Source organism: Carettochelys insculpta, chromosome 2, assembly GCF_033958435.1.
Source record: "Carettochelys insculpta isolate YL-2023 chromosome 2, ASM3395843v1, whole genome shotgun sequence".
NCBI lineage: Eukaryota > Metazoa > Chordata > Testudines > Carettochelyidae > Carettochelys > Carettochelys insculpta.
In genome coordinates this window covers 279,369,891-279,396,172 of record NC_134138.1, presented here as the reverse complement: position 1 = coordinate 279,396,172, position 26,282 = coordinate 279,369,891, and the positions used below count along the sequence as shown (strand labels likewise).

General features: G+C 44.6%; 1 protein-coding gene across 1 annotated transcript in view; it reads right to left on the bottom strand.

The window, feature by feature from the left end:
• LOC142008197 (obscurin-like) overlaps positions 1 to 26,282 on the bottom strand; it is a 56,117-nt gene that overhangs the window by 9,722 nt on the left and 20,113 nt on the right. Inside the window, exons 9-20 of the mRNA XM_074985302.1 lie at positions 25,484 to 25,544; positions 23,007 to 23,084; positions 22,691 to 22,863; positions 21,394 to 21,420; positions 20,636 to 20,788; positions 18,709 to 18,754; positions 17,246 to 17,323; positions 12,574 to 15,757; positions 5,820 to 5,930; positions 5,458 to 5,625; positions 4,450 to 4,572; positions 1,507 to 1,677 (exon numbers count right to left, since the gene is read on the bottom strand). Coding sequence (XP_074841403.1) covers positions 1,507 to 1,677; positions 4,450 to 4,572; positions 5,458 to 5,625; positions 5,820 to 5,930; positions 12,574 to 15,757; positions 17,246 to 17,323; positions 18,709 to 18,754; positions 20,636 to 20,788; positions 21,394 to 21,420; positions 22,691 to 22,863; positions 23,007 to 23,084; positions 25,484 to 25,544 — 4,373 coding nt within the window. The remainder of the gene's footprint in view (positions 1 to 1,506; positions 1,678 to 4,449; positions 4,573 to 5,457; positions 5,626 to 5,819; positions 5,931 to 12,573; positions 15,758 to 17,245; positions 17,324 to 18,708; positions 18,755 to 20,635; positions 20,789 to 21,393; positions 21,421 to 22,690; positions 22,864 to 23,006; positions 23,085 to 25,483; positions 25,545 to 26,282) is intronic.

Genomic DNA, 26,282 nt, shown 5'->3' with positions numbered 1-26,282 from the left:
CTGATCAGGCCAGCCATGGCACAAATTAACCTAAGCAGGTACTGAGAGTCTCTGGCAGCATCGTTCTCAGGTCAACTGCCTCATTATGCCACTCATGCTACTGCAGCTGAGCTTCTATTTTTAGAGCACTAGCGCGATCAGAGCTAGCCCGGGTATGTCGGCCGGAGCTGGAAATTCCACCTCCGTCCCCAGTGTAGACGTGTCCCGCTGAGAGTTTCCTGTGGTTTAGCCTCTTAAACAGACAGTCAGGTCAGAGGATCTGTGGATCTATTGGAAGACCTTGTTGCTTTGTCTCACTGCAAACGGTAAGTAATTAGTCCGTATTAGCCTCGGTCACTGGTCCTCCACCTGCTGCCTGGTGACAGCCCCCAGTGAAATGGCAAGACACCACCTGGGGAACTGGCTTCTCCTCCATGTTGCTTTTTGTCAGCTGAAGGCAGATTTACTTAGTCACTTGCAATTGGTCCCTCCCGAATATTCCCCTGGAGTAGGAGCATTGTATGAACGCTTCAGGCCACTCCCTGCAAGCACGATGGTCACTGACATAAAGAAATTTGGAGCGTGGCTCAGGAGAGATTGTGAGATCGTGGTCTGAAAGTTGCTGAGAATCCCAGGCCTCAGACAAGCACACAAGATGAGGTTTAACAAATGGCATGGACATGGGCGGGGTATTTCTCTGGCATCATAGAATCCTTCCTGCTGGTGGAAAGTGAAATATTACACCAGGTAGGCCATCAGCTCAGTTCTCAGGGTAACACTGGCTGCTGGGAGAGATCCTTTGCCATTTAGCGGATTTCCTTAAAAATAAACAACAATACAAGCCACTGAACTACTGAAAGATATGGTAGGATAAGTGTGACTTGCTAAGCAGCAAAATCGCCCCAAATGAACAAAGGGAATGTTACAGAAGCAAACACCAAGTCGCATCAATTAACTACCGTGTTGGAGACAGAACCAGAGCCATCAGAGTGGACTTCCCACCACTTCTGTAGGAGTGCTATGAAGCTAACGTGTCATGCAATTAAACCATTACTCTGAAGTTAGTCCCAGGGGACCACTCCAATTCCATGACCATTTTGGAGAGCCCATGAAGCAGTCTCTCTTGCATCAACAATTTCAGCCCCAGGCTACCAAGATTAACAATTCTCACAACCCCTCCCACTGTCAGCTAAGGAACTATCTGAGAACAGCAATGAAGGGTCCTGTGGCACCTTATAGACTAACAGAAAAGTTTTGAGCATGAGCTTTCGTGACTCACTGACTATAGACTCACGAAAGCTCATGCTCAAAACTTTTCTGTTAGTCTATAAGGTGCCACAGGACCCTTCGTTGCTGTTACAGAGCCAGACTAACACGGCTACCCCTCCGATATCTGAGAACAAGGATTCAAACCCCTAAAACACACTGGAGACAATGGCAGTCCTCCCGATTTAGGCCCCACTGCCTCTGCATGCATGCACAAAGAAGGCGTGGCAGCAGAGATGTTCTTCCCCCACCCAATCTTACCTGCTTGGTCTTTTTCCCCAATCTTTACTTTGGCAGATGGGCTGCTGTAAGGCCCCATCCCAGCTTTACTGATGCAGGCCGTCCGGAAGGAATAAACCAAGCCCCTGGAAAGATTATTGGCAAAGTAACCGCAGTCAGCGATGTCCGTAACAAGGGTCTGCCACTCCCCACCTTGGCCAACAAAAGAGAAACACAGGTTAGAACTTGGTCTAGGGATTTTTCAGGCATCTTTTATGCCCCCTATTACTGCTGTTTCGGGAGTACAGAACACTGGTGCCATATTGGAATGGGGCCAATGCAGCATATCTAGCATTGATGGAGGTACAGGAGTATGAGGCCCTGATCCTGTAACTAAAAAGCCATACATCAACTCCGAGCAGAATTTAAACCTGGGCCCGAGCTCGCTCGGGGTTGGTGTTCCGAGGACTCCGACAGGAACGGTGGGCATGTCATAGAGCCCCAAGCCAAGAGAGCCTCGTGTGATTCGGCAACGAAGGGTCCTGTGGCACTTTAGAGACTAACAGAAAAGTTTTGAACATGAGCTTTCGTAAGCAAAGATTCACTTCATCAGATGCTGGACCAGCATCTGATGAAGTGAGTCTGTGCTCACGAAAGCTCATGCTCAAAACTCTTCTGTTAGTCTAGAAGGTGCCACAGGACCCTTCGTTGCTGTTACAGATCCAGACTAACACGGCTACCCCTCCCATACTTGACATCATGTGATTCAGCGCTTTGTCGAGAACGTTTCGCACAAGTCTGTTTGTTACACTTTCCTGCGTGCAGGCTGACGTTACCCATCATGTCACATATTCCTGTTGTGTCAGCCGGGGAAGGGACACCCCACAGACCCAGGGTTGGGACCAAAAGGACAGATTTAGTCAGGTGCAAATCTGCAGAGAGGAGACAACTCTCTGCCTAGCTCATGGCTACCCAGAACAAACGACATACGCGTATATATCAGTGGTTCTCAGGGCCACTGACAGGGGAGGTCTGTGGGGCTGCTGCCCCAGGGCCTGGTGATTTAAAAGGGCCTGGGGTTCCTGCCTGCCGCCAGCTTTACTCCAGGAGCGGATGGAGCCTTGGTCCCTTTAAATTGCTGCTGGTGCTGTTGGTGGTGCACATGTGATGGCCCCAGTGGTGCTGAAGGACTGGTTGGGGGAGAGTATCCCTAGCCCCACCCCTTCTGCCTGAGGCCCCGTCCCTTCTGCCCGAGGCCCCACCCCTTCCAGGAGGCTATTTTTCCCAGGGCCTGGCGAAGACTCTTGTCAGCCCCGGTGGTTCTAAAATGTATTCCTTCTTTGGGTAGTAGTTTGCACACACGCCATCGCACAAGTACCCATACTGCCAAAGACAGGCAACATGCAACTTTCACTGCATATGAAAAAACCCAAGGCACTGAGTCAAACAAAGCCAATCACAGACAGCACCATGTAAATTGTAAGTGACATACTGATGACTGGTGGTGTCACACGGTCGTTACCAGTGCAAGAGGTTTGCCTAATTTTTGCAGCACAGCAATACCCATGCTGGGTTGGATGCTTGAGACATTCCACTTGAGACCCCCTTCTATATATATATAATGCTGTGCCACTTTAACAGAAATGTGTCAAAATGCACAGCGCTAGCTAGTCACAGACACAGCCTCACCTCAGGACATGATATGATCTCGCAGAGATCGGCTTTGCTAATTATACACTGTTGTGGGTATTTTCCCCCCCAGTGCTTCTCACCTCCCTCCTGAATACATTCCGTGCCCTCCAGGAGGATCCAACCCCCCATTTGAGAACCTCTGATCATATCTACAGATCCAGAGGAAGACATACGGGACAACTGAATCCAGCTACATCTGGGAGAAATTTTCCAAACCAAACGTCTTTCTAGCAAAAAATGCTGAATGGTGACATTTTAACGTTTCATGGGTTTATGTTGATTTCACTAAAAAAACAAAATTCAGAAAAGGTCCAAACATGTTGTTTCAACATTCCAAAAATCAAACCTGTTGAGTTTTGTTCAAAACAATTTTTCCTTTCAAGATTGTAAAAAACACACACACAAAAAAGTTTTAAAGTGGTCAGAATAAAAGCTTCTCATTTAATGAATGCTGAAATAATGTTTGACCTGAAATTCAGTTCATTTTATTGTACTCTACAATTCTCCCAAATTTTTCAGAAAATTAGCTTCGAGTTGACTGAAAATGAGTTTTTCCCCTGACTTTTTGGAAATGCCAAAATAACCAAAAATCCATTAGTTTCACAACTCTAGACCCAATGTGGTTATGATCCATAGATGCTGCAAGATTACTGATTAATAATAACAGTAATAATAATAATAATAATAAACAACTCAAAAGGGAGCTCAGTCTCTAAACGTTATGATTCAAACCCAGCTGAACTATACAGAAATTTTCCCAGTGAGCTCAGTGGGCTTCAGCTCAGGTCCTGAATGAGCCAGGTTGCCCAAATGATAGAGGACTAAAGATACAACTCTCTCTGAGTCAAGGAGATTGTCCTTGCATATGTCTTGTGAGCTCAGACAGATCGTCAACAGAATTTTAATAGGAAACTACGAGAAGTCCTGTAGCATCTTATAGACTAAAAGATTATTTGGAGCATAAGATTTCATGGGCAAAGACCCCCTTTTGTCAGATCTGACACCACTTGCCACTGACACAGAGGGTCTTTGCCTACGAAAGCTTATGCTCTAAATAGTCTGTTAGTCTATAAGGTGCCACAGGACATCTCACTTTTGTGGATACAGACTAACATGGCTATCCTCGGATAATAGGAAATTGTAAGTTCTTTGGCCCATGGATTGCCTTCTTATTCTGCTTGTACAGCACCTGGCCCAGTGAGGTCTTGGTTCAGGACTGGGGCTCCAAGGAGCTACTGAAAAATAATAACGATAGTCTCTATTTCTCATTCATGTTACCTAGTTCCACTTTACCTTCACTCTTGCATTGTACAGCGTAAGTAACTGTAGTGTTAGATTCCATGGGTTTCCAGACCACTTGCACGCCATCTTCATACACCTCCACAATATCAGGAGCTGGAGGGCTAGCAAGAATGTCTGTCAGGAAGGCACACAAAATTAAGGGTGTCATAGACAAAAGATAGACATGAAAGCCCAGAGCCCTTCCACTCTAACAGATGAGCAATTTTACAGTTACAGAACTTCTTCTATTCCCACTGGAATGGCAAATTCTGTTTAATTTCACAACTATCACAAACTTGAAAGTTGGGCTCCAACTAGAGTGTTATTGAGTTTGCTTTTCACCTCAGAGAGCCAAAAAGGAGTAGAGAGAACTCAAGGTAAACTGCAGCAAGCCTTAGAGAAACAAACACGGGGACTCTGCATACCGAGCAGAGGTAGGGAAGAGAGAAAAATTCTACAAAAACCAAAAAAACCCAATAGGTCAGATGCACGCGCAGTGTAAATTCCAGGTGAATTCTATTGGTAAAAACATGTTTGGGTGTTTTGAAAAACCCAGGAGCTTTAAAAGGTTTGAAAATCTGAGCTAGTTTTCATGAACAACAGTTTGTGAACCACCACATTCTCTAAGATCGGCCTATGCTTCTGAATGGCACTTGCTTTCATTTTTATGATGGTCTTGCTTGCTTAAAGAAATGGCATTTGCATTCCAGCCTCTGTGTTCCAAAGTCTTCCTGTTGCAACCATCCAAATTAAGGTTTTTACACTAAAGTCAACATCTCTGCTTTCACCAAGGCACCTTGAAGCATCTGTATCTCTGGGATGTCAGGGCTAAAGAACAAACTGAGACAGAGACATCTCCTTTGCTGCCTTCCTGTCTGGATCTATAACTGTGAGTTCTTAGAAAGTGAATGATCTGTTTGTGCATCTGGGAGAAAATCTTTAAGGTGGTATGTCTAATTCTGAACGTATTCCTGGGGCGGGAGCTGTACAAGCCTTCCTTAAATTACTTCCTGATCTTACCTGACTTCCTTATTACACAGGAGGTGGATGCTGAACCCAGAGAGTTGCTGGCCACACATGTGTAAATACCAAAATCCTCATCTGTAACCACCAATATGGTTAAAAGCTGAAAGTTTTTGAGTGTGGCTGAGATCAGTATCCTGCTGCTGCTGCGAATGGGCACCCCGTCTGTAAGACAGAAGGAAGACTCCCTGAATTCTACCGAGATGGCTCAGTCTCTCCTTTTCCAAGGAGAATATTCCCCTAAATCAATTCCCCTTAGCCTTCCCCCAGAATTTAGACTCTCAGTACTGTTTGTCAGGCTGTAGCTCTACATCCTATTATTAAACTGCCCCACATCCTCCAAGAAGTGTTTACGTCACCTCGGAACCAGTCGACATGCAGCGGGAAACAGACAGAGGTTTGGCAGGAGAGAGACACAGATTGACCTAGGGCAACATCCTGATCCGTGAGCTCTTCTACAAAAGAAGGTGCTGAAAGAAAGGGAAAAGCATCATTGCAGTGGATGGCGACAACTACAAATGTAAACCACAAGCAACATACCAGAGAGCATTGTTAATCAGACTATTTATCAAGGAGCTCTTCTGGGAATAAAAGAAACACATTTCGCACTCTTGGGTTCATTATTCTGTCCTCCTCTCAGTGACCAAACTGTAATGTGGCAGTTCAAAAAGAAGTCCTGCAACACCCTGCAGTCTCATTCTCGCTGTGGGCCAGCCCAAACCCTGCGAGAGGATAGTCACAGAGAGGTAGCCATGTTAGTCTGTATCTTTACAACACTAGTCCTGTAGCACTTTAAAAACTAAGTAAATTATGTATTCGGTGATGAGCTTTTGTGGGACAGACCCACTTCATCAGATATGGAAAATTCTGATCAATTAAAACTGAGATGAAGGGAATTTAACAGAAAGATAGAGACAAAGAGACAGCTACTGCAGCCCTCTTTCTCCACTCAGCTGCTATATCATAGGCTGCAACAGAGAAAGTTCCCTCGAGAACCAATTATTCAGTCTTCTGGATAAACTGGAGGACACATGAAAAGAGCCCAGAAGAGCTATGGAAGGGCTGGATGTTCTGGAAGTCCAGTGAAGAACGGGGACATTCCTAGGATTGTGCTTATTGAAGTCCTGGTTTTACCCCGATCCAGCTTTGAAGCACCTTCTGAGCAGTGCCTGATGCCACCTCACCAGTTCCAAAACACTGTGTGATTTAAAAGCCCCTGAACAGTTCACAGATGAGAAGGCACATCAGGCCCCTCTGAAGCTCTGCCTTAGAAACATAATTTACCTGCTGTTTATGGTACCCTGGTCCTGGAATGCCCAACTAACAAAACCTTCCACTGGCTTCAATGGCTTGCCTGAGTATGGAAAGCTCATTAGGAGCCTAAGCCCATAGACACAGATTTGCTCTGAAATGTGTTCATCTAAAAAAGCCCTGGCAACCATGCCACTTGTTTTGTTTTTGGTTTTTTTTTCCAACAAAAGCAATTATTTTGTATTTCTGGTTGAGACCTGTACTTAGAGCATCTGAAAGCCCCAGAAGGTGATGGAGTAGCTACAAAGATGGAGAACTCCTGGAATTCTTGCTACAGTGTGTAAATCACCCAACTTTTTCTCTGTGCAAGTCTTACAAAGCTTGCACGCTACGTCTCTCTCAGTGCCTCAGATACTAGCTTGGTGCAATTATATTCTTCTGTGATGCTTCCCAATAAAACTAACTGCTGACTCATGCCATAAAGATTCCTTTCTCCTTTGTTCTGAAACTTGATAATTCTTAAATCCATACATTTTAAGGCCAGAATACACTATTGTGATGATCTGATCTGACTTTCCATATAACACAGACCATAAGCGCTTCCCCAAAATAACTACTAGATCAGATCTTTTAGAAAACATTCAAACTTGATTTTAAAAATATCAGGGATTGAGGATCTTCCATGACCCTTTGTGTATTGTTCCAAAGGCTAATTACTCCCAATTTTAAAAATGTGTGCCTTGTTTCCAGTCTGAATTTGTTTCACTTCATCTTCCAGCCATTGGATTACATTCTTGTTCTCTGCCAGACTGAACAGCCCATTCACTGACTGTTTGGTTCAAGTGTAGGTACAGGCTGAACTTCTCTAATCTGGAACTCTCTCATCCGGCAACATCCTTAGTCCAGCATGATTTTTGTTAGCTGGACAACCTCTTGTGACGGATATGGCCAACTTTCCCGTGGTCCCATAAAGTTTGTTTTCAGCCACCAGTCCTGGCTCTCTCTGTTCTGTGCTGTTATTTAGCTGTAATTTACCTCTAAATGTCTTCTAAGACCCCAGCAAGCAGTGAAAAAGTTGGTAATGCTGCTAGACAATATTGACCTCCTATGGTCAATCAGACTAACAGACATTTTGGAGAAAAAGCTTTCGTGGGCAAAGACCCACTTTGTCTTTGCCCACAAAAGCTTATGCTTCAAAGTATCTGTTAGTCTATCAGGTGCCACGGGACTTGTTGTTCTCAAAGATACAGGCTAACACAGCTACCTCTCTGATACTTGTAGTCAATCAGATTCTTTTGTTGGATACTTGTCAGGTCCCAATGGTGCCGGATTAGAGAAGTTCAACCTGTATTTATAGAATATAATTGTCACCCCTTCTCCTTCTCTGTTAAGATAAATAGATGGAGTTCCTTGCATCTATCACCATAAGGCATGTTTGATAATCCTTTGAGCAACCAGCTGGGCTTGGTGTTCCAGCAGCAATTGCACCAGTACCAAAGGCAGGTATAAAACAACCTCTTGGCTCTTACTTAGGTCTTTTGGCGAATGTGTCACACTGGGACCTCATGTTCTCAGAATGAAGGGGAGGGAGGGAGAGAAGGACTGCTTGAAGAAGTTCTGTTTTCTCTTTAAAGCAGAAGTGGAAAACGTACCCAAAAAGTTACTTGACTAAAAGTACAACTACTCTGGGGAAAATGTAATTAAGTAAAAGTCAATGTGTCCTTCTGGAAAGCTATTTCAGTAAAAATATGAGGGAATCATGTCTTAATCCATGGATGCTCTGGGATACCCAAGTACAATCAAGCTGTGCTGCTTTCACACTTTTACTAATGTAGTTTTCCAGAAGGACACATTGACTCTTACTTAATTACATTTTTTCCAAAGGAGTTGTACTTTTACTCAAGTAACTTTTGGGGTACTTTTCCCACCCCTGCTTTTAACATTCTGCAGCCCCATTCAAAGACTCTCTTTCTGATATGTCACTTCCTTGCGTCTCAATGCCTGTTTCAAAGAATTCAATAGAAGAAGCCAGTCTGTTAAATCAATGACATTTTAATTACTTCAGCTCCTGCTGGGGCACCAAGCATTGGCCACTGCTGGAAGATAGGATAGTGGGCTAGAAGGACCTTTGGTCTGACCCAGTATGGACATTCTTAACTGCAGATTATAATTACCGTCTATTATCTGTGGTTCAAGTGATTCGCTTGCAGTAAAAATGCCATGCCTCTCTCATTAATGAATTGCTAGTTAATAGCAAAGGTGATGGCGAGTGTTATGAAAGGTTAGGATGATAATAAGATGTAGTAGGACAGATAATTTGTGGCAGAAAGACACATTATATGGCACGGCCTTGGCACAGGAAAATTGAGGGCATGGACAGACTCTATTCTCCAGATCCCGGTCTCATAGAATCATAGAACACTAGGACTGGAAGGGACCTCGAGAGGCCATTGAGTCCAGCCCCCTGCCTTCATGGCAGGACCAAGTACTGTCTAAACCATCCTTGAGAGACATCTATCTAACCTGTTCTTAAATATCTCCAGTGATGGAGATTCCACAACCTCCCTTGGCAATTTATTCCACTGTTTGACCACCCTGACAGTTAGGAACTTTTTCCTAATGTCCAACCTAAACCTCCCTTGCTGCAGTTTAAGCCCATTGCCTCTTGTTCTGTCCTCAGAGGCTAAGAAGTGCAGTTTTCTCCCTCCTCCTTATGACACCCTTTTAGATACCTGAAAACCGCTATCCTGTCTTCCCTCAAAATCTTCTCTTTTCCAAACTAAACAAGCCCAATTCTTTCAGCTTTTCTTCATAGGTCACATTCTCTAGACCTTTAATCATTCTTGTCGCTCTTTTCTGGACCCTCTCTAGTTTCTCCATATCTTTCTTGAACTGCAGTGCCCAGAACTGGACACACTACTCCAGCTGAGGCCTAACCAGCGCAGAGTAGAGTGGGAGAATGACTTCTTGTGTCTTGTTCACAACACACCTGTTAATGCATCCCAGAACCATGTTTGCTTTTTTTGCAACAGCATCACACTGTTGACTCATATTTAGCTTGTGGTCTACTATAACCCCTAGATCCCTTTCTGGTGTAGTCATTCCTAGGCAGTCTTTCCCCATTCTGTATGTGTGAAACTGATTGTTCCTTCCCAAGTGGAGCACTTTGCATTTGTCCTTATTAAATTTCATCCTGTTTACCTCAGACCATTTCTCCAATTTACCCAGATCATTTTGAATTTTGACCCTATCCTCCAAAGCAGTTGCAACCCCTCCCAGCTTGGTATCATTGGTGTTGACATAGAGAATGCTAGTGAAAAAGGGGTAGGTTTAGAAGTTGAAATAAGAAAAGAACAAATTAAAATTTACTTAGAAAAATTAGATGTCTGCAAATCACTAGGGCCTGATGAAATGCATCCTAGAATCCTCAAGGAGCTGATAGAAGAGGTATCTGAGCCTTTAGCAATCATTTTTGGAAAATCATGGGAGACAGGAGAGATTCCAGAAGACTGGAAAAGGGCAGATATAGTACCCATTTATAAAAAGGGGAACAAGAATAACCCGGGAAACTACAGGCCAGTCAACTTAACTTCTGTGCCAGGAAAGGTAATGGAGCAGGTCATTAAAGAAAGCAGTTGGAAGGTGGTAAGGTGACAGGGAACAGCCAGCATGGTTTTGTTAAAAATAGATCATGTCAAACCAATCTAATAGCTTTCTTTGATAGAATAACGAGCCTTGTGGATAAGGGAGAAGCGGTGGATGTGGTATACCTAGACTTCGGTAAAGCATTTGACATGGTCTCACATAATATACTTATCAATAAACTATGCAAATACAACTTAGATGGGGCTACTATAAGGTGGGTGAACAACTGGCTGGACAACCGTACCCAGAGAGTAGTTATTAATGGTTTTCAATCCTGCTGGAAAAGTATAACTAGTGGGGTTCCGCAGGGGTCTGTTTTAGGACTGGTTCTGTTCAATATCTTCATTAATGATTTAGATATTGACATAGAAAGTACACTTATTAAGTTTGCAGATGATACCAAGCTGGGAGAGGTTGCAACTTCTTTGGAGGATAGGGTCATAATTCAAAAGGATCTGGATAAACTGGAGAAATGGGCTGAGGTAAACAGGATGAAGTTTAATAAGGACAAATGCAAAGTGCTCCACTTAGGAAGGAACAATCAGTGTCACACATACAGAATGGGAAAGGACCGCCTAGGAATGAGTACAGCAGAAAGGGATCTAGGGGTTATAGTGGACCACAAGCTAAATATGAGTCAACAGTGTGATGCTGTTGCAAAAAAAGCAAACATGATTCTAGGATGCATTAACAGGTGTGTTGTGAACAAGGCACGAGAAGTCATTCTCCCACTCTACTCTGCACTGGTTAGGCCTCAGCTGGAGTAGTGTGTCCAGTTCTGGGCACTGCAGTTCAAGAAAGATGTGGAGAAACTAGAGAAGGTCCAGAAAAGAGCGACAAGAATGATTAAAGGTCTAGAGAATGTGACCTATGAAGAAAGGCTGAAAGAACTGGGCTTGTTTAGTTTGGAAAAGAGAAGATTGAGGGGGGACATGATAGCAGTTTTCAGGTATCTAAAAGGGTGTCATAAGGCGGAGGGAGGGAACTTGTTCTTCCTGGCCTCTGAGGATAGAACAAGAGGCAATGGACTTAAATTGCAGCAGAGGAGGTTCAGGTTGGACATTAGGAAAAAGTTCCTAACTGTCAGGGTGATCAAACACTGGAACGAATTGCCAAGGGAGGTGGTAGAATCTCCATCACTGGAGATATTTAAGAAGAGGTTAGATAGATGGCTTTCAGGGATGGTCTAGAAAGTGCTTGGTCCTGCCATGAGGGCAGGGGGCTGGACTCGATGGCCTGTAGAGGTCCCTTCCAGTCCTACTCTTCTATGATTCTATGATCTGCAAGCTTAGTAAGTGTACTTTCCATGCCAATATCTAAATCGTTGATGAAGATATTGAACAGAACTGGTCCTAACACAGACCCCTGCGGAACCTCACTTGTTATACTTTTCCAGCAGGATTGAGAACCATTAAGAACTACTCTCTGGGTACGGCTATCCAGCCAGTTATGCACCCACCTTATAGTAGCCTCATCTAAATTGTATTTGCCTAGTTTTTTGATAAGAATATCATGCGAGACTGTATCAAATGCTTTACTAAGTCTAGGTATACCACATCTACTGGTTCTCCCCTATCCACAAGGCTCATTATCCTATTATTGATACAGATTTAGATACACACATATCTCATAGAGCTGGAAGGGACCTTGGCAGGTCATCGAGTCCACTCCACTGTCCTCTTGGCAGGACCAAGCACCCTCCCTGATCTCTATATGCCCCTAATTCCTAAATGGCCTCCTCAAGCATTAAGCTCCTAACCCTGGGTTTAGGGGACCAATGCTCAAACCACTGATCTAGATCTGGAGTAAGTCCACTGAATTCAATGGAGTCCTTCCAGATTTACATCAACATCACTTCAGTTCAGAACTGAACCCTGTGTTTTACATTCAGGGCTAGAAGAGCCTATCAAATATTTTATGGAAATAAAACACGCAGCCGCAGAGGGTGGAGGGAACTCCAGTCGTCAGTACAGTCTGATCCTCTGCCTGTCAATGTCCCTGGGCATTTCGCCACTGGGATCCAGGCGTCCAGGATTACCCCACTCAGCAAATGGAGTGGCCGATGCGCTTTCATACTTAAACCCAGCGTAAAGCTTTTACGTTTCATCTTCCTTGATTACTGCACACAAATCAAATGCATAAACTGGTGACTAGAGGAAGTGTGGAAGGGAAAGAGGAGCGAGAAGGGCCCATTTGCCCATACTATGATAGTTTTACCTTCCTTTTGCTCTGGCTCAAGGGCTGGCTTTCCTTTCAGGATTCTTGAGATTTGGGCAACAGAAGCTTTTACTTTCTTCTTCAGAGTCTGTTCTACTGACTGTTCTGCTGAGTGAGATCTGCCATAGGGTTTAAAGAGTCCTGATGTGTTGTGTGTGGAGCTTCTCTGCTTACCACCTGAGCCCTTTCGGAAGCCATATGTTGGCTGGGATTCATCCCTCACAGGGATCTTAGTTCTTTTCCCCATTGGGGGTTCAGAACCTTTTTCTAGCATTAAAAGGGGCTGCCCGTCATCTTCGGAAATGTCCAAAAGGTTTTGTCTGGTTTCTCCTGTCATGATGTCAGGGACCTGAGCTGCAGGAGATTCAACATCCTCCTCAGTGCACAGTCTTTTATACTGGTGAGAATGTCCTTTGGACAGAGGAGGCAATTTTATCTTTTCACTGAAAGGCATAATTCTTTTACCAGTTGGTTTAGGTGGCAGCTTCTTGATGTTCATAAATTCAAATGGAAAATATACAATGTCGTAGAGATCTGACAGGTTCAAATATGCAGGCTCCACCTCAGATATATCAAATTTTGAAGTCCTGCTTTCAACATAGGGCCTCTCTTCTGAGAGATCTTTAATTTTCACTAAGGAAACTTCAGAGCATTTGTCTGGTTCCTTGCCATCAGATATGTGGCTAGATCTTTTTCCAAACCCTGAATCATCACCTTGGGAAATGTGTGCTTTGCTGGAACTAGTGCTTTTGATTGCTAAATCCCTGACATGTTCACCTTCATGAGAAGCCTCCTCAGTGTCTCCACTTAACAGTACTGGCATTCTTGAGTTATCTTCTGGTGTAGGAAGTGATGCAGCTGACTCTGCAAGCTCACCTGGGTAAAAGCCCTCTTCTTTTGTACTCTGAGGCACAAAATGAGTGGACCTCCTGGCTTCTGTGTGCCCAGCTGGACCTTTGTATGACCTGTCCTTTGGAGGGGAGAAGGGCTTTTCACATGCCTCTTGAGTAGAAATGGACTCCTCCAAAACACTCATATCCTCAGACAGACCGACCATCTTATCAACCAAGTCCTCCAGAACAGCCGACTCTGCCTTGCTATAAGCAGATGGCTTCTGAAGTGAATTTTTCTGGCTTTCCCCCTTGCTCATTGAAGCAGGGGGTGTCTCTAGCACAGAAAGGCCGTCACCCTCCGAGTCTGGAGATTTCACTTCACTGCAGATTGAATGCTCGTGAGGCCGCTGTTCCGGGCTGTCACTCTCATGGACAGGAGGCGGGGCAGTTTCTCCTTGGGGAATTGCGAGAATAAATAGGCTTTTCCCCCGAAGAACAGCTGACTCCACCTTAATGTCAACAGAAGGTGCCTGACAGGAATGTTCCTGCCTCTCACCCTCACAGTCTGAAACCGGGGCACTTTCTGGTTGCGGTGTTAGACTCATTGGACCTTTGTACCCCAGAACATGGGAGTCTGTGCCCAAGTCATCAGAAGGCTTCTGAGGTAAACATTCCTGGCTTTCACCAGGGCAGATGGAAAGTGGGGCAGTTTCTGGCCATGGAGCTGGTACAATAATTGAACTTTCCCCTTTACTAGCAGGGATTTGGGCAGTCTCTAGAATGACTCGGCTTTCACCCCAGAGATGAGCAGACTCTGCAGCGCTGTGAAGAGAAGACGTGGGCAGCTGATGTACGCCTTCTCCCCTCCCACTCTTGTGGGCTGGTATTGGGGCACTCTCTGATTCGGAAACAATCCAAACAGGGCTGTCACTCTGCAGAAGCGTCAACACCGGAGCAGCAGGCCTGGGCTTCAGACTTAACAGCTCCTCATTTTCACATGTGTGTGCTGACAACAGAGCTGGGTCTGATTGCTGAGGAGTCAGAATCAGGCTTTCAGCATCCAGAACAGCTGGCTCAACATCCACATCAATGGAAAGTCTTGTGTTTTGATGTAAATGCCCTTCACTTTCACCCAGCTGGGCTGACACCGGAACCTGCTGTGAGTGTTGGGCAGGTACGCCTGGGCATCCTTTCTCACCACATTTTGAATCAGGAGTGTGCTGTTCTTCTGAACAATCCTGCTTCTCTTTCCTTGAATCCTCCTCTGTCAAATGCTCCTTGGGACGATCCTTGCTAGAGTCAATGGATATGTCATGCTGGGGAACGACTCTTGGATAACTCCCCTCTGAAGTTAGATCAAAGTCTTCTTCCAGAAGGTCTTTATCTTCTAAACATGTGGCTCTTAGTCTGTAATCATCCAGGGAACGGCTTCTACTGGACACCTGGAAGGTGTGACGTGGTGGTTTCCTAGCTGTATCAAAGGAAGCTGATTTGGTCAGCGGGCCTGTTGTACCTTCTCTGCATTTTCCATAGTCTTCATCACCAGACATTCCTTCTTCTTCTTCTTCCTTCAACTCAAACTGTTCTAGAAGGGGTTCCCGTAGGCCACTTAAGGGTACCTTTAAATACCCTGCTCTCTTAAAAGCTCTCCTTTTTCTGTCCAGGTGCCTTCTGTAGTCTCTGCCTGGAGAGACAGGCAGACGGGTAGGAGCCTCAGCTGCTTGGCTGTAGAATGTGCTTTTAATGACACTCTGTCTAGGAACACACAATGGTGGTTTCCCTGTTCCATCTCCAGACTTTATAATTTTGTCTTTGTCAAGTAGTAACGTGCCTGTTTTTCCTTTTTCTGGTGCCAGGTCTGATATATCTAAGGCAGCTGCCTTGGCTAATGAATGCTGCTCTGCATTGTTCTCTTGGGACTGATTTGCTTTTTCACCTTTCAGTTCTGAGCTGATCTCTGCTTTCTGAACAATGGACTCTGCCATTAGTACTTTGCTTTCTGCAGGTGACCTCTCCCCCAGCTCACTTTTCGCTAATGCATATTTCCGTCTCATGGGTTTTACTGGGGGCACCAAGACCTTGGAATGTTTCTCTTCCACCGCATAATTTGGAGATTCTTGATAACTCGGTGCCTCAAACACAGACAAGTGCAGCTCTGGTGCAGAGCCAAAGTGCCTTTTCCTGGGGAAGGATGAGTTCTCATTATCTGAAGAGGAGCCAGTTGTACTGGTGGAACTACTTTCTTCCACCAGATGTCGGGAGATGCCTAGTGAGGTGTTTTTGTGAGTTCTCTGTAGGATTTCTGGAATGGATCTCATTACCAGGATAGATTTATAGCACATGAGGGAACGCTGGAAAAGAAAAAACAAATTCAATGTAACCAAAGTACAATGTGACCAGACAGGAGTGTTATGAATTAAATGGTAAAGAATTAAATGGTATATCCTCAGAAACAGTAGAGCTGCATAGCATATTACTATTATTTCTTTCTGTACAATATGTCTGGACAAATTCATTCTGGGCATGCCTCTCCTCTCTCTTATATTAGTGTTGCACTGATGTGTCCACACTTGGGGTATGTCTTCATTACCTGGAAGTTCGAACTGGTTAGGGTCAATCTTCCGGGGTTTGATTTTGCACGTGACACGTGAAATCGAACTATTGATTGTGGACCCCTGTAGTCCTCAATATCACCAGTAAGGGAGGTCTATGGCAGAGTTTCTCCTGTTGACCTCGCTCCATGAGGAAGGCCAGGTGAGTCAATTGTAGAGAAGTTGATTCCAGCTACACAATTGCCACAGCTGGAATTGCATATCTGCAATATACTTTAAGGTCGGATGTAGATCTGACCTGACTTGACCTGCACGAGTGGAGAACCCATCCCCTGGTTGACCTTTTCAAAGCAGTTCACAGTATTCAGCCACAGGCCACCTAATTCTCTTGTTTGACTAATTAAACATGCTAGGCCAGATCCTTAGGTCGAGTAAACTGGCGTAACGTCACTGAAGTCAGTAGAACTCTGCGAATGTACTCCAGGAGAGGAGGTGGACAGTTACTTGCTTCATAACATTATTATGTACTTCATTGTTCTTTGGGATCACTTTGGTTTCTGTTTTGCTATCGATTATAGACCTTAAAATGAATTCAACATTTAAATACCTGTGAAGATTTCACAAACAGGATACACTATAAAGTGGTATGGGGGAGGGCCTGAAGTTCAAAGACCAATTATCAGAGCTTTCTATTAACAGTAACGATAAGCACTTTTCACCTACTGGGTGCTTTACCCCTATCAGTTAATGGGCTTCTACAACATATCCTGGAGACAGATAATGTCATTCAGTCTGTGCCCAGGGAGTAAGTGAGGCTGGGAGCTGGGAGGTTGGTACAAGTGCTGACAGAAGGAATCAGACTCATAGAGGAGACAAGAAATCAGAAGCTCCCGAGCCCCATCCTCAGACCACTCTTCAGACAACATTAAAATTCAAGGAGCCAAATGGTTGAAGTTATAGCAAAAGTCCCATTGTTATTTGTGTGGCCAGGATTTCACTCTTGGTCTTTAGTATTCGCAGGCTAGGTGTCTCTACTCTGTGTTCAGAAGGGGGTTGGTTCCCTCTTGCAAGTCTCCTGGGCTGGATCATGGCACAACAGGCCAGACACCAATAAGAGACAGAAGTCCCGGACACCCTATTTTTGCCACATCCACTGAAACTTTCCCTTTTTATCCTCTCAGAGCCATGCAGAGCAGACTCTGCTGCACACCCCATATTTGTGATACTGTCCTGAAGAGACCTTTAAACACCAGCTAGACAGAAGGGGCATAAGAGACTGTGGCTGACCTGCCACTTGCTTCGAGCCACGATGAACTTCAGCTGCTTTGTATTAATAAAATGAGCTTCTTCCAGTGGGACATTATGCTGCAAAAAAGAAAAGGATGAGAAAACATGCTGGTCACCAAATCTCAGCGACGTTTTCAATGGTGTTAGTTAAGTTTTAGAAACACAGGCACATAGGTCGAAATGAGACTTCTTGGGTCATTTCAGATCCAGCCCTCTGCTACTACAGGAAACTCCTTTCTAAAATCTTGGTCTGAGTTACCTCTCTAGTGGACGCAGCATGTTTAAATCATGGAAGAGTTCTGTTGTTTAACTGCAATGGGCCACGTCTTGAAATCCTTATTTAGTATTTGTTCGGTTTCCCACACTGAAGCAGTAATAAAACACTTTGAACAAATTTCCACTAAGTCCAGAATCAGGGCCTCATCACACAGGCACACTACCACAGAGTGGGGTAGCTCAAACCCAGGGCCACCAGGCAGTTGGGCACTAGTAAGGATCAACCTACCATCCTGCAGCCCCTTTGAGGGTGCTACAGGTATGAGCTCACCACTGACAGAGAGCTCCAGGGCTGGGCTCTGGCTGGTGGGATTCTGGAGCATCTCGGGGTCCCTGCTTCTATTTACACCAAGCAGAGGAAGAGGAAATTTTCTGTGTGACTGGGATTCTCCTGCTTAGAATTGCTTTGTTTGTGCTACTGCTCTTCCTGCCCGACACTGATAACTGGACCCTGCCTGCCTCCTGCCTCGTTTGGACTCTGCTCTTCTGGTGTCTGATCTGGCCCGCTTCCTTACCCAACTTCTTTTCTAACCACTAGGTCAGACTTTCCATGTTCCAGACACACTGTGATTTGATTTGTCTTTCCGTTCAGCTTTTCTCCTCCATCGGGGTTCCAGACACCCAAATACGAATTTTCGTTTCCCCCTCTGCAAAAAGGCATAAAGCTCCTCTCCAGGCAAATGTGTTTTGCTTTGAAGGTTAATAGGACCATTCTGTACATGTCTTGAAAAGACAAGGCACCTAATGAACATATTCTCTGCCGTGGGTGTTAATATCTCCCCATTAGACTCGGACAATGGTCCCTCATCCCCGTTTGATCTGATTTGTTTTTTCCTCCTTTGATACATACTACTGATAATGGGCCATTTCCACCTTGCTGAATAGACCTTGTCAGCTCTGGCCCTCCCTCTTACTGGGACCCCCCCTCTTTAAATACTGCTCTGGAACCTGCCCCCATCCCACTCATGCATCTGACGAAGCGGGTCTTTGCCCATGAAAGCTTATGCTCCAAAATAGCTGTTAGCCTATAAAGTGTCACAGGACTTCTTGTTCTCGAATATACCAAAACGTCTCTTATTTCGGCAGGGCAGCGTGTGAGCATCTGTATGTACAAAATAGCTGCTGCAGGAGAAACAGAGCAGCTAGCTGAGTGTGAGAGAAACTGGGTAAAAGCCAGAGAAACTTACCAAGAACCAGTTGTGACAGAGACATTCCAACGCACTAGGTCTTGCTCTGAGAACAGAAGAGACAACTTGTCAGTTGTCACCATGACAGTCCCAAAGGTAAGGCGCTTCCTCGCAGATCAAGTGCCAACCAGAGCTCTCTCTCGCTAGATCGTTAAGGCCACTGAGCTTTAAACCAGTGGTTTACACACCTCTTTTCTCATGACCCACTTGAAGAAAATTGAGCCACCTGGCCATGACCCAGCACGATTCTGTCTTTTGACTGGAGTTTTCCTAAAATCATACTACCACAGTACATCCCAACTTAACCCATTGCACACAACTAGCACTCGATAAAGGCATCGCTTCTAGACAGAGCACTATAAAGGGGAGTAGGTTAAGTTCCACTTACTGTAACTGGGTGGGCTGCTGAGCGGGGCAGAGGATGGGGAGTTTGGGGGACAGGCGAGGGTGTAGGGCTAGGGGGCAGGGGTTTGGGGTGTGGGAGGGGTTGTGGGCTTGGGGGGGGCAGGGGATGAGAAGTTAAGAGTTCAGGAGGGGGTGCAGGAGTAGGCAGGGGATTGGGATGTGTGAGGAGTGTGAGGGCTCTGGGGCAGGGCCAGGGATGACGAGGTTGGGGTGCAGGCAGGCTGTCCCAGGGCTGGACTCAGAGGAATCCCTCCAGCCTTCCCTTGGCTGGCAGCAGCTAGCTCCGGGGAAGGAGCCTCTTTCTCCCTGTCCATAGGCAGCATGGAGTGCTGAGGGAAGGGGCAGCACAGAGCTTCAGGGGAAGGGCTTCTCTCTCCCCACTGCTGGCCTGCAGCTCAGTGCTGTGGGGGAAGGGGTTCTGGGGTTGGGGAGAGACCCACAGCAGACGTGCAAGCCCCAGCTTGCTCCCCTCTGCAGTTCCCACCCACCCTCTACTGCTCTCTTTGCAGGTCCCTGCTGTGTGGCCCTTCAGAACTCCTGTATGGCAACACTCATTATAATTAGATCAGCAAAGGCGACCCAGTGCCTGCTGTTCCATGACCCAGGGCTGGGTCCCAAGCCATTCTCTGAACATGACTGCTTTCAGCAATACCAGAAAGGTTCTGCAGACTGGTCCTTGCCAGCCTGGTTCTGTTACGGGGCAGGACAGCCAAACGCTCAACCAGGATGAAACATGCCTTCTCTTTCAGCTACAGGATGTTTCCTGCAGGTTCCTCAAGTCAGAGGCTATGGAAGTTGCCACAGCATTACGCAGGGCCTACAGCAGGTCCTAGGCCTTCCTTCCCAGGCACCTCCTGTGCCTTCATTCCACCTGACTCTGCTCTCTGCAGTGCAGTCTTTGCCAGAACAGAAATGACTGAGATGTTCCTAACCAGGGAGGCTGCACTACAGGTCACAGAGGTCACCCTTTAACTGGGGGTCTGGCTTAGTCTTCTGAGTGGGTATCTCTTCTGGGATAAGCAGCAGTGTTTAAGCCTGAACAGTGGAGGCAACAGCCCTGCAGAGCAGAAGGTGAAACTCCCGGTGTCTTCCCTTCTCTCAGTCTGGGAACATGATTATTACTCATTTGGACAACCTAATTAACATGGTCTGCTGTTCTATTTACATTCCCATATTGCTCTCATCACCATGGTAATATGCTTGTCAGATGCACTCCCACTGTCTCTTTCAAATAATTTCCGAACACCCCCCTGTCTAACGTCACAACACTCTGCTCAGTTGCTAGACACATTCTTGTCTTTCAGTTGTAGCTCTTTAGGATAGTTTTCATGGGACTATATAAGGATGGATTTGAACTCTTCTGCCTTCAGAACTGAAAGGCTGATTTACTAACTGGCCAGACCAATTTGTCCAAATTTGGTACCTCTTAGAGTCAACATAGAGCTGATTGGCTGAAAACTGGCAGCTCATCCCACAAACTTCTGGTACAATATTTTTGGAAAAGCAATCTGAAAGTACTCACTGAGGAGACAGCTGTAGGATCTGTTTGATAAAATCCTTTGCTTCTTCACTTAGGTGAACAAAGTTAGGGACATCCCATGAAATTGTCCCATTCTGGATATTTAGAAGGGTTGCTCTGTCATTTTCCCCAGCAAATGGAGACTTGCAGGTTAAGCTTATTGCGTTAACGCCACAAAATAAAAGAAGACTTGAGTCATTAGCATGTTAGTGCTATTCACCCCTCCCAAAGCATAAATGCATGACAAAGGCTTTAAAATGGGAAGTGGATTCAAAATGAGGGATGCACTTTTATAACAGCAATCACTGAAGAGTTTGCAAAGCACTTTGAAAAAAATATTTATACCCTTTGTACAGACAAAACATCCAAAGAACAGAAAAATTAAGGGTCTGTTGTTCCAAACCACCCTTGCAAATCAGCTATATTTAATTCTAGGCACATGCCTTTACATTAGTGGTGGCCAAAATATGTATCTATAAGATTGTATTTGCCATTGTGAAATACTTAATCCAAAGCTAAGAGCTGACTGTTAGTGACTATAATATTCACAGAGGCTGTCAGGTTTTTGGAGCAGTGACATCATCCTCAGACTAGAAGTGCTCAGCCTGCTGTCAGCAACATACGCATGAAATAAATTATGAAATATCAATCACCTTCAAGTCACTCATCACTCGCTCAAGACTCCCAGTGAAGTCATTGTAAATTTTGCCGGTGTCAGGATTAAGGAAAGCTGAATCAGGCATTTAATGCAGATTATTTACCTTAAATAGCTGATGACTCCAGCAGCCCTGAGGAGAAAAGAAACATACTTGTGTCAGATGGATAGTCTGGCTTCTCTCTCTCCCTCACCCTATAGCTTCCCTGATATCAGGAGGCAATCATCCAAATAGCTATACAATAGGCTCTTCTTTACCTGCCATCTAGGGATTAGCTCTTTAAAGGCAAAATATCACTGCAGGTTGAACCCCCTCTAGTCCGGCACCGTCGGGACCTGACTGGTGCTGAATGAGAGAATTTGCTGGACCACAGGAAGTCAATATTGTCCAGCAGCATTACCAACACTTCCACTGCTTGCTGGGCTCTTCACAGAGATTTGGGGTAAATTGCAGATAAATAACAGCACAGAGCACTGACAGCCAGGACCGGTGGCTGCAAACAAACTTGATGGGACTGCGAGAAACTTGGCCACTCCCATGATAAGCGGTCATCTGGCTAACTAAAATCATGCTGGATTATGGATGTTGCCAGACGAGAGAGTACGGGACTAGAGAGGGTCAATCTGTATTTCATTACATTAGTCCTGAATTTTTAAAAACAAACAGTTCAGGAAACAGTTTTTAGATGATTTATTTAAAGGTGACAGTAAGAATTTTTAAAAATCAGGTTTTTGTGCATTTTTCTTCTTTATTATGTCTAACAATTTTTTTTGTCAATATTTATTTTCTCAAGTTTTTTACTATAAACATATCAGGACTCTCAAGTTTGGCTATCCCTGGTTTTCTGGATTACCTACCAGATATCTCTTCAACAAAGATGTTGCTTTCCTCTGAGAGATTAGTTTTCCATTAGCGTTTAATAAAATTTAATGAATCTGACAAACATCAGAATTCTTGTCATTCTGGCTCAAACCCCCTTGTCCTCTTACTTGCTCAGCTTTCATTTTGAGTCTATGTTGTCCCTATCATGATACAAGGTCTTCACTGGCAGAATCTCCTCTCCCATCCTTTAAAAAAGAAACCCACTTCTTTATACTGCTTAAACAGACTAACAAACCCAATTTCTTTACATCTTCAAGCAATTATCCAGATGTTGCCTTAGAAACATATTGTATATGATTAAAACTATGCTTTTCTGCACATCAGACATTCAGTACTATAGAATGACTACAGTAGAACTGATGATTAGCCCCTTCCAGAGCAAAATTAAAATAAAAATATGTTTACAAGAGACAGCGTGTATAACTCTCACCAGTACATGTTCCCAATGTATCAATTTATCCGGAAGCCCCAAAGTTATGTGGCTTGGTGCTGTAACTTTTTTAAAAAAGTGACCATTTACCAAATATCAGATGCTGTTGACACTGGTGACTGAGAGATAATTTCTGGAGAGACAAACTCTGGAGAACCATATTTGCTGTATTGAGGCTCAGCTGGGTTTATCTTCTGAGCAAATCCAAAGTCACAGATCTTAATGTCTTCTCTTTCCGGATAAACCATCAGGATATTTGGAGGCTAACAAATCAGAAAACATGGAGGACAAAAGGATGTTATGTTTTATGTACAAGTAAATCTTTAATATACAGTATGAATAAAACAATGTCCTGACCCACAGATTATAATAGATAATACAAGGTCAATTTTCCTTTGTGGCTTACCTTAATGTCTAAGTGAAGTACATTATTGTCATGGAGATAACCAAGGCCCTCCAAAAGTTGCTTGATGTATAATTTGACCTTAAATCAAAATCAGTGATAAAACATTTTCATTTTAATTGTACAGGGGTCTGTTTAAAAAAAGTTAATTCTCATTTCAGAGAAATTACTGAGTCCAGAAATACTCCCTGTCAGTAAGGTGGGAAATGCAGCTTCAAGTGATAATTAAAGCTGTCTGGAAAACAATCTCATTTTGTGAAAAGTGTCTGTGTTTCAAAAGTTGTTTTGAATCCAATTAATAACGAGACCTATTAGAATTTGGGGGGGGAAGGATAGCTCTCTCAGTGGTTTGAGCATTGGCCTGCTAAACCCAGGGTTGTGAATTCAATCCTGGAGAAGGCTATCTAGGGCAAATAGGGTTTTCATATTTTACAAAAAAGGGATGGTGCTTGGCCCTGCCAAGAGGGCAAGGGACTGAACTCAATGACCTCCCAAGGTCACTTCCAGCTCTATGAGATGCATGTCTCCATACATTTGGTTTTTATTTTTAATTTTTCACAAGCCCCACACAGGAGAGAAAGCTCCCGCCACTCCAGAATAGCCAACAGCCCAGCAGCACGGGTCCTAGGGGCAGGTATGCAAACCCATGTGTTCCACATCATGCATCAGAGTCTCAGCCTCTGTTCTACTGACTGTTCTGCAGCAGCCAGCAGGACCTAGCTGTGGACGTGCCCCTGCCTGTGAAATTCTACTGTAGGTCTGAGAGACGGAGATATATAGCGAAAAATGTCCAACCTGCCGTAATGCTAAATCAACCTCAAAAATAAGTAGAACAAATTTTTGAAATGAGACTCCTTTACGTGAAACAGATGAGGAACACGACCGTCGAACAAGGAGTTCTAAAGACTCGGTCTAGCAGGACTCAGATTAGATTGCTCAGAATAGCTGTGTACCTAGCACTCTGTCACTGCAGCTCATGCTGGAGCTGAGGCTCCGGCCTCACGCCTTTGGCATCTAAGTTCTTCTCCCTGGGCTTGGGGTTCACTGACATAGGACGCACAGACATGGTCTAAATGGTTCCTTCCATATTAGAGTCCTCCATATGGTAGGGAGTCTGAGCTTTCAAAACACAGATGCCCTTAGCTGGGGATAGATAACACCCCCCAAACAATGGTCCCACTATTTTTTTCATTCACATGCAGTATGAAATTTTGTTACATGAAGCAAGGCTCGTGCACATGTGCACCACCAATGGAAAGACATGTTGCCGGCCGTGGGCACTCTGTTAACTAAATGGTTTTGGTGTCATCACTTGGGAGAACCTTGCCCAAGACCATCACCAGTAAAGAATGATAATCCATGAGCAGGTGGTGCTATTTGAGAGGTCCCGCTACAGTACAGACAAGGAAAGAAGGAAAGAGCATAAAAAAACTGCCCTGTGCCCCTCCAACAGCTAGTGACACCTGCCTCTTCTGCAATAAGATCTATGGCTCCACAATTGGCTGATCAGCTATCAACAGACTGTCAAATAGGAGGGCGACATGAAGACGTCCTACTCGTTATCGAGTGACCGCCAAGAAACTCACTGGGCAGCATTTGAATCTCTTCAAGTGCTAAGCTTACAGGAAACACTGTCCCCAAACCTTGAAGGAAAATTCCAGTCCCAAGCTTCACTTTACACTCCACTCCTGACTCTAACAGTTTATTTGTCTGGGTAGCCCAGCAGACACATTTTAAACAGTTAGAAAGCCATTTTTAGACCAGGCACAGACCCTCATATGAGTAAAATTACACTATGGGTGAGGATTTAGTATCCAGGCCCAGCTAGAAGGCTGCCTTGCCTCTTTATAGGTTTATCTGCTGTTTCCTCTGAGAGCTGAAAAAAAATAAAAGCAGCCAGTGAAGTGTAGAGTTGTGTTCCAGAATAAGAAGCCCTGATATTTGGACTTAGAAGAGACTGGAGGAACCCAAAGGATCTATCACGTCTTGGACTGGGAAACACAAGAAGATGAAGGAAGGTATTCATGCACACACACACACCTCCTAGAGGTGGAAGGGACCTTGGTAGCCTAGTCCAGTCTGTTGCCCTCTTGCCAGGACCAAGCACCATCTCTGGCATCTAGCTACCCCCACCCCTAAATGGTCCCCTGGAGGACTGAACTCACAACCCTCTGCTTCGGTAGGCCAATGCTTGAGCCACTGAGCTATGCCCCCATGGTGATAGGTGGAGATACACATCTTGTAGAGCTGGAAGGGAAGATAAAACTCAGGGAACAGGAAATTATCATACTAGTCAAAGCACGTGGAAGGCACCTCAAAGGGCTGTGGCCTGTGAAATGGGCAGATGTCACATGTTTCTGAGCTAATCCCTACAGTTACAAAGGTGACTATAACTAAAAGCATCATATTCTGTAGGTCCGGAATGTATTTTGCAGTGTGCCTACCATACTTGGAATTTTAAAATGGCGAGAAATTGGTACCTCTGCTTCAGTCACAACACTCTTCCTGAACAAACGGTCCAAGAGCTCCTCAGCGGAGCACCTAGCAAGGACATTAAGGAAAACTAAGGTCATTTGTTTATTATTGTAACTTAGTAGCATTCTGCAACAAATACACTCTTGGCTGACAATAAAAAAGAAGAGATCCCAGAGGGCAGCATTTCCTTGGTGATACTAAATCCTCTCTCTCTGTTGGGCAATTGTTCTCCTCTGGGAAACATTAAACTCAACCACTGAAAATCTTTGCTCCTTAAAAACTAAATGAGAGCCATGGAAAGAGCGAGCTGCCTTGGGTTCAAATTCTCCCTTCAGTCATGTTTTTTGGCTGTTCCTCACCATATTTCCTCTATGCTTGTATACAGACCCTCTAAAGTATAACTTCATTGGGCCAGAGACTTCAGTTTTGACAAGCTTCGGGAAAGTGCTTTGGTGATGTAGAATTAGTTGTTGTGAGAGAAATTTTCTAAAATGTCTCTTTCTGTTGTGAACCCATGAAGAGAATCCATGCAACAAGATCTCACAAAACTAAGTGATCAGGCAACAAAATGGCAAGTGAAATTTACCATTAGTAAATGTAAAGTAATGCACATTAGAAAAAATAATCGCAACAATATCTACAAAATGATGGAGACTAATTTAGCTATAACCACTCAAGAGAGAGATCCTGGAGTCATTGCGGCTCATTCTCTGAAAACATCCACTCAGCATGCAGCAGCAGTCAAAAAACCAAACAGAATGCTAGGAATCCTTAAAAAAGGGACAGAGAATAAGACAGGGAATA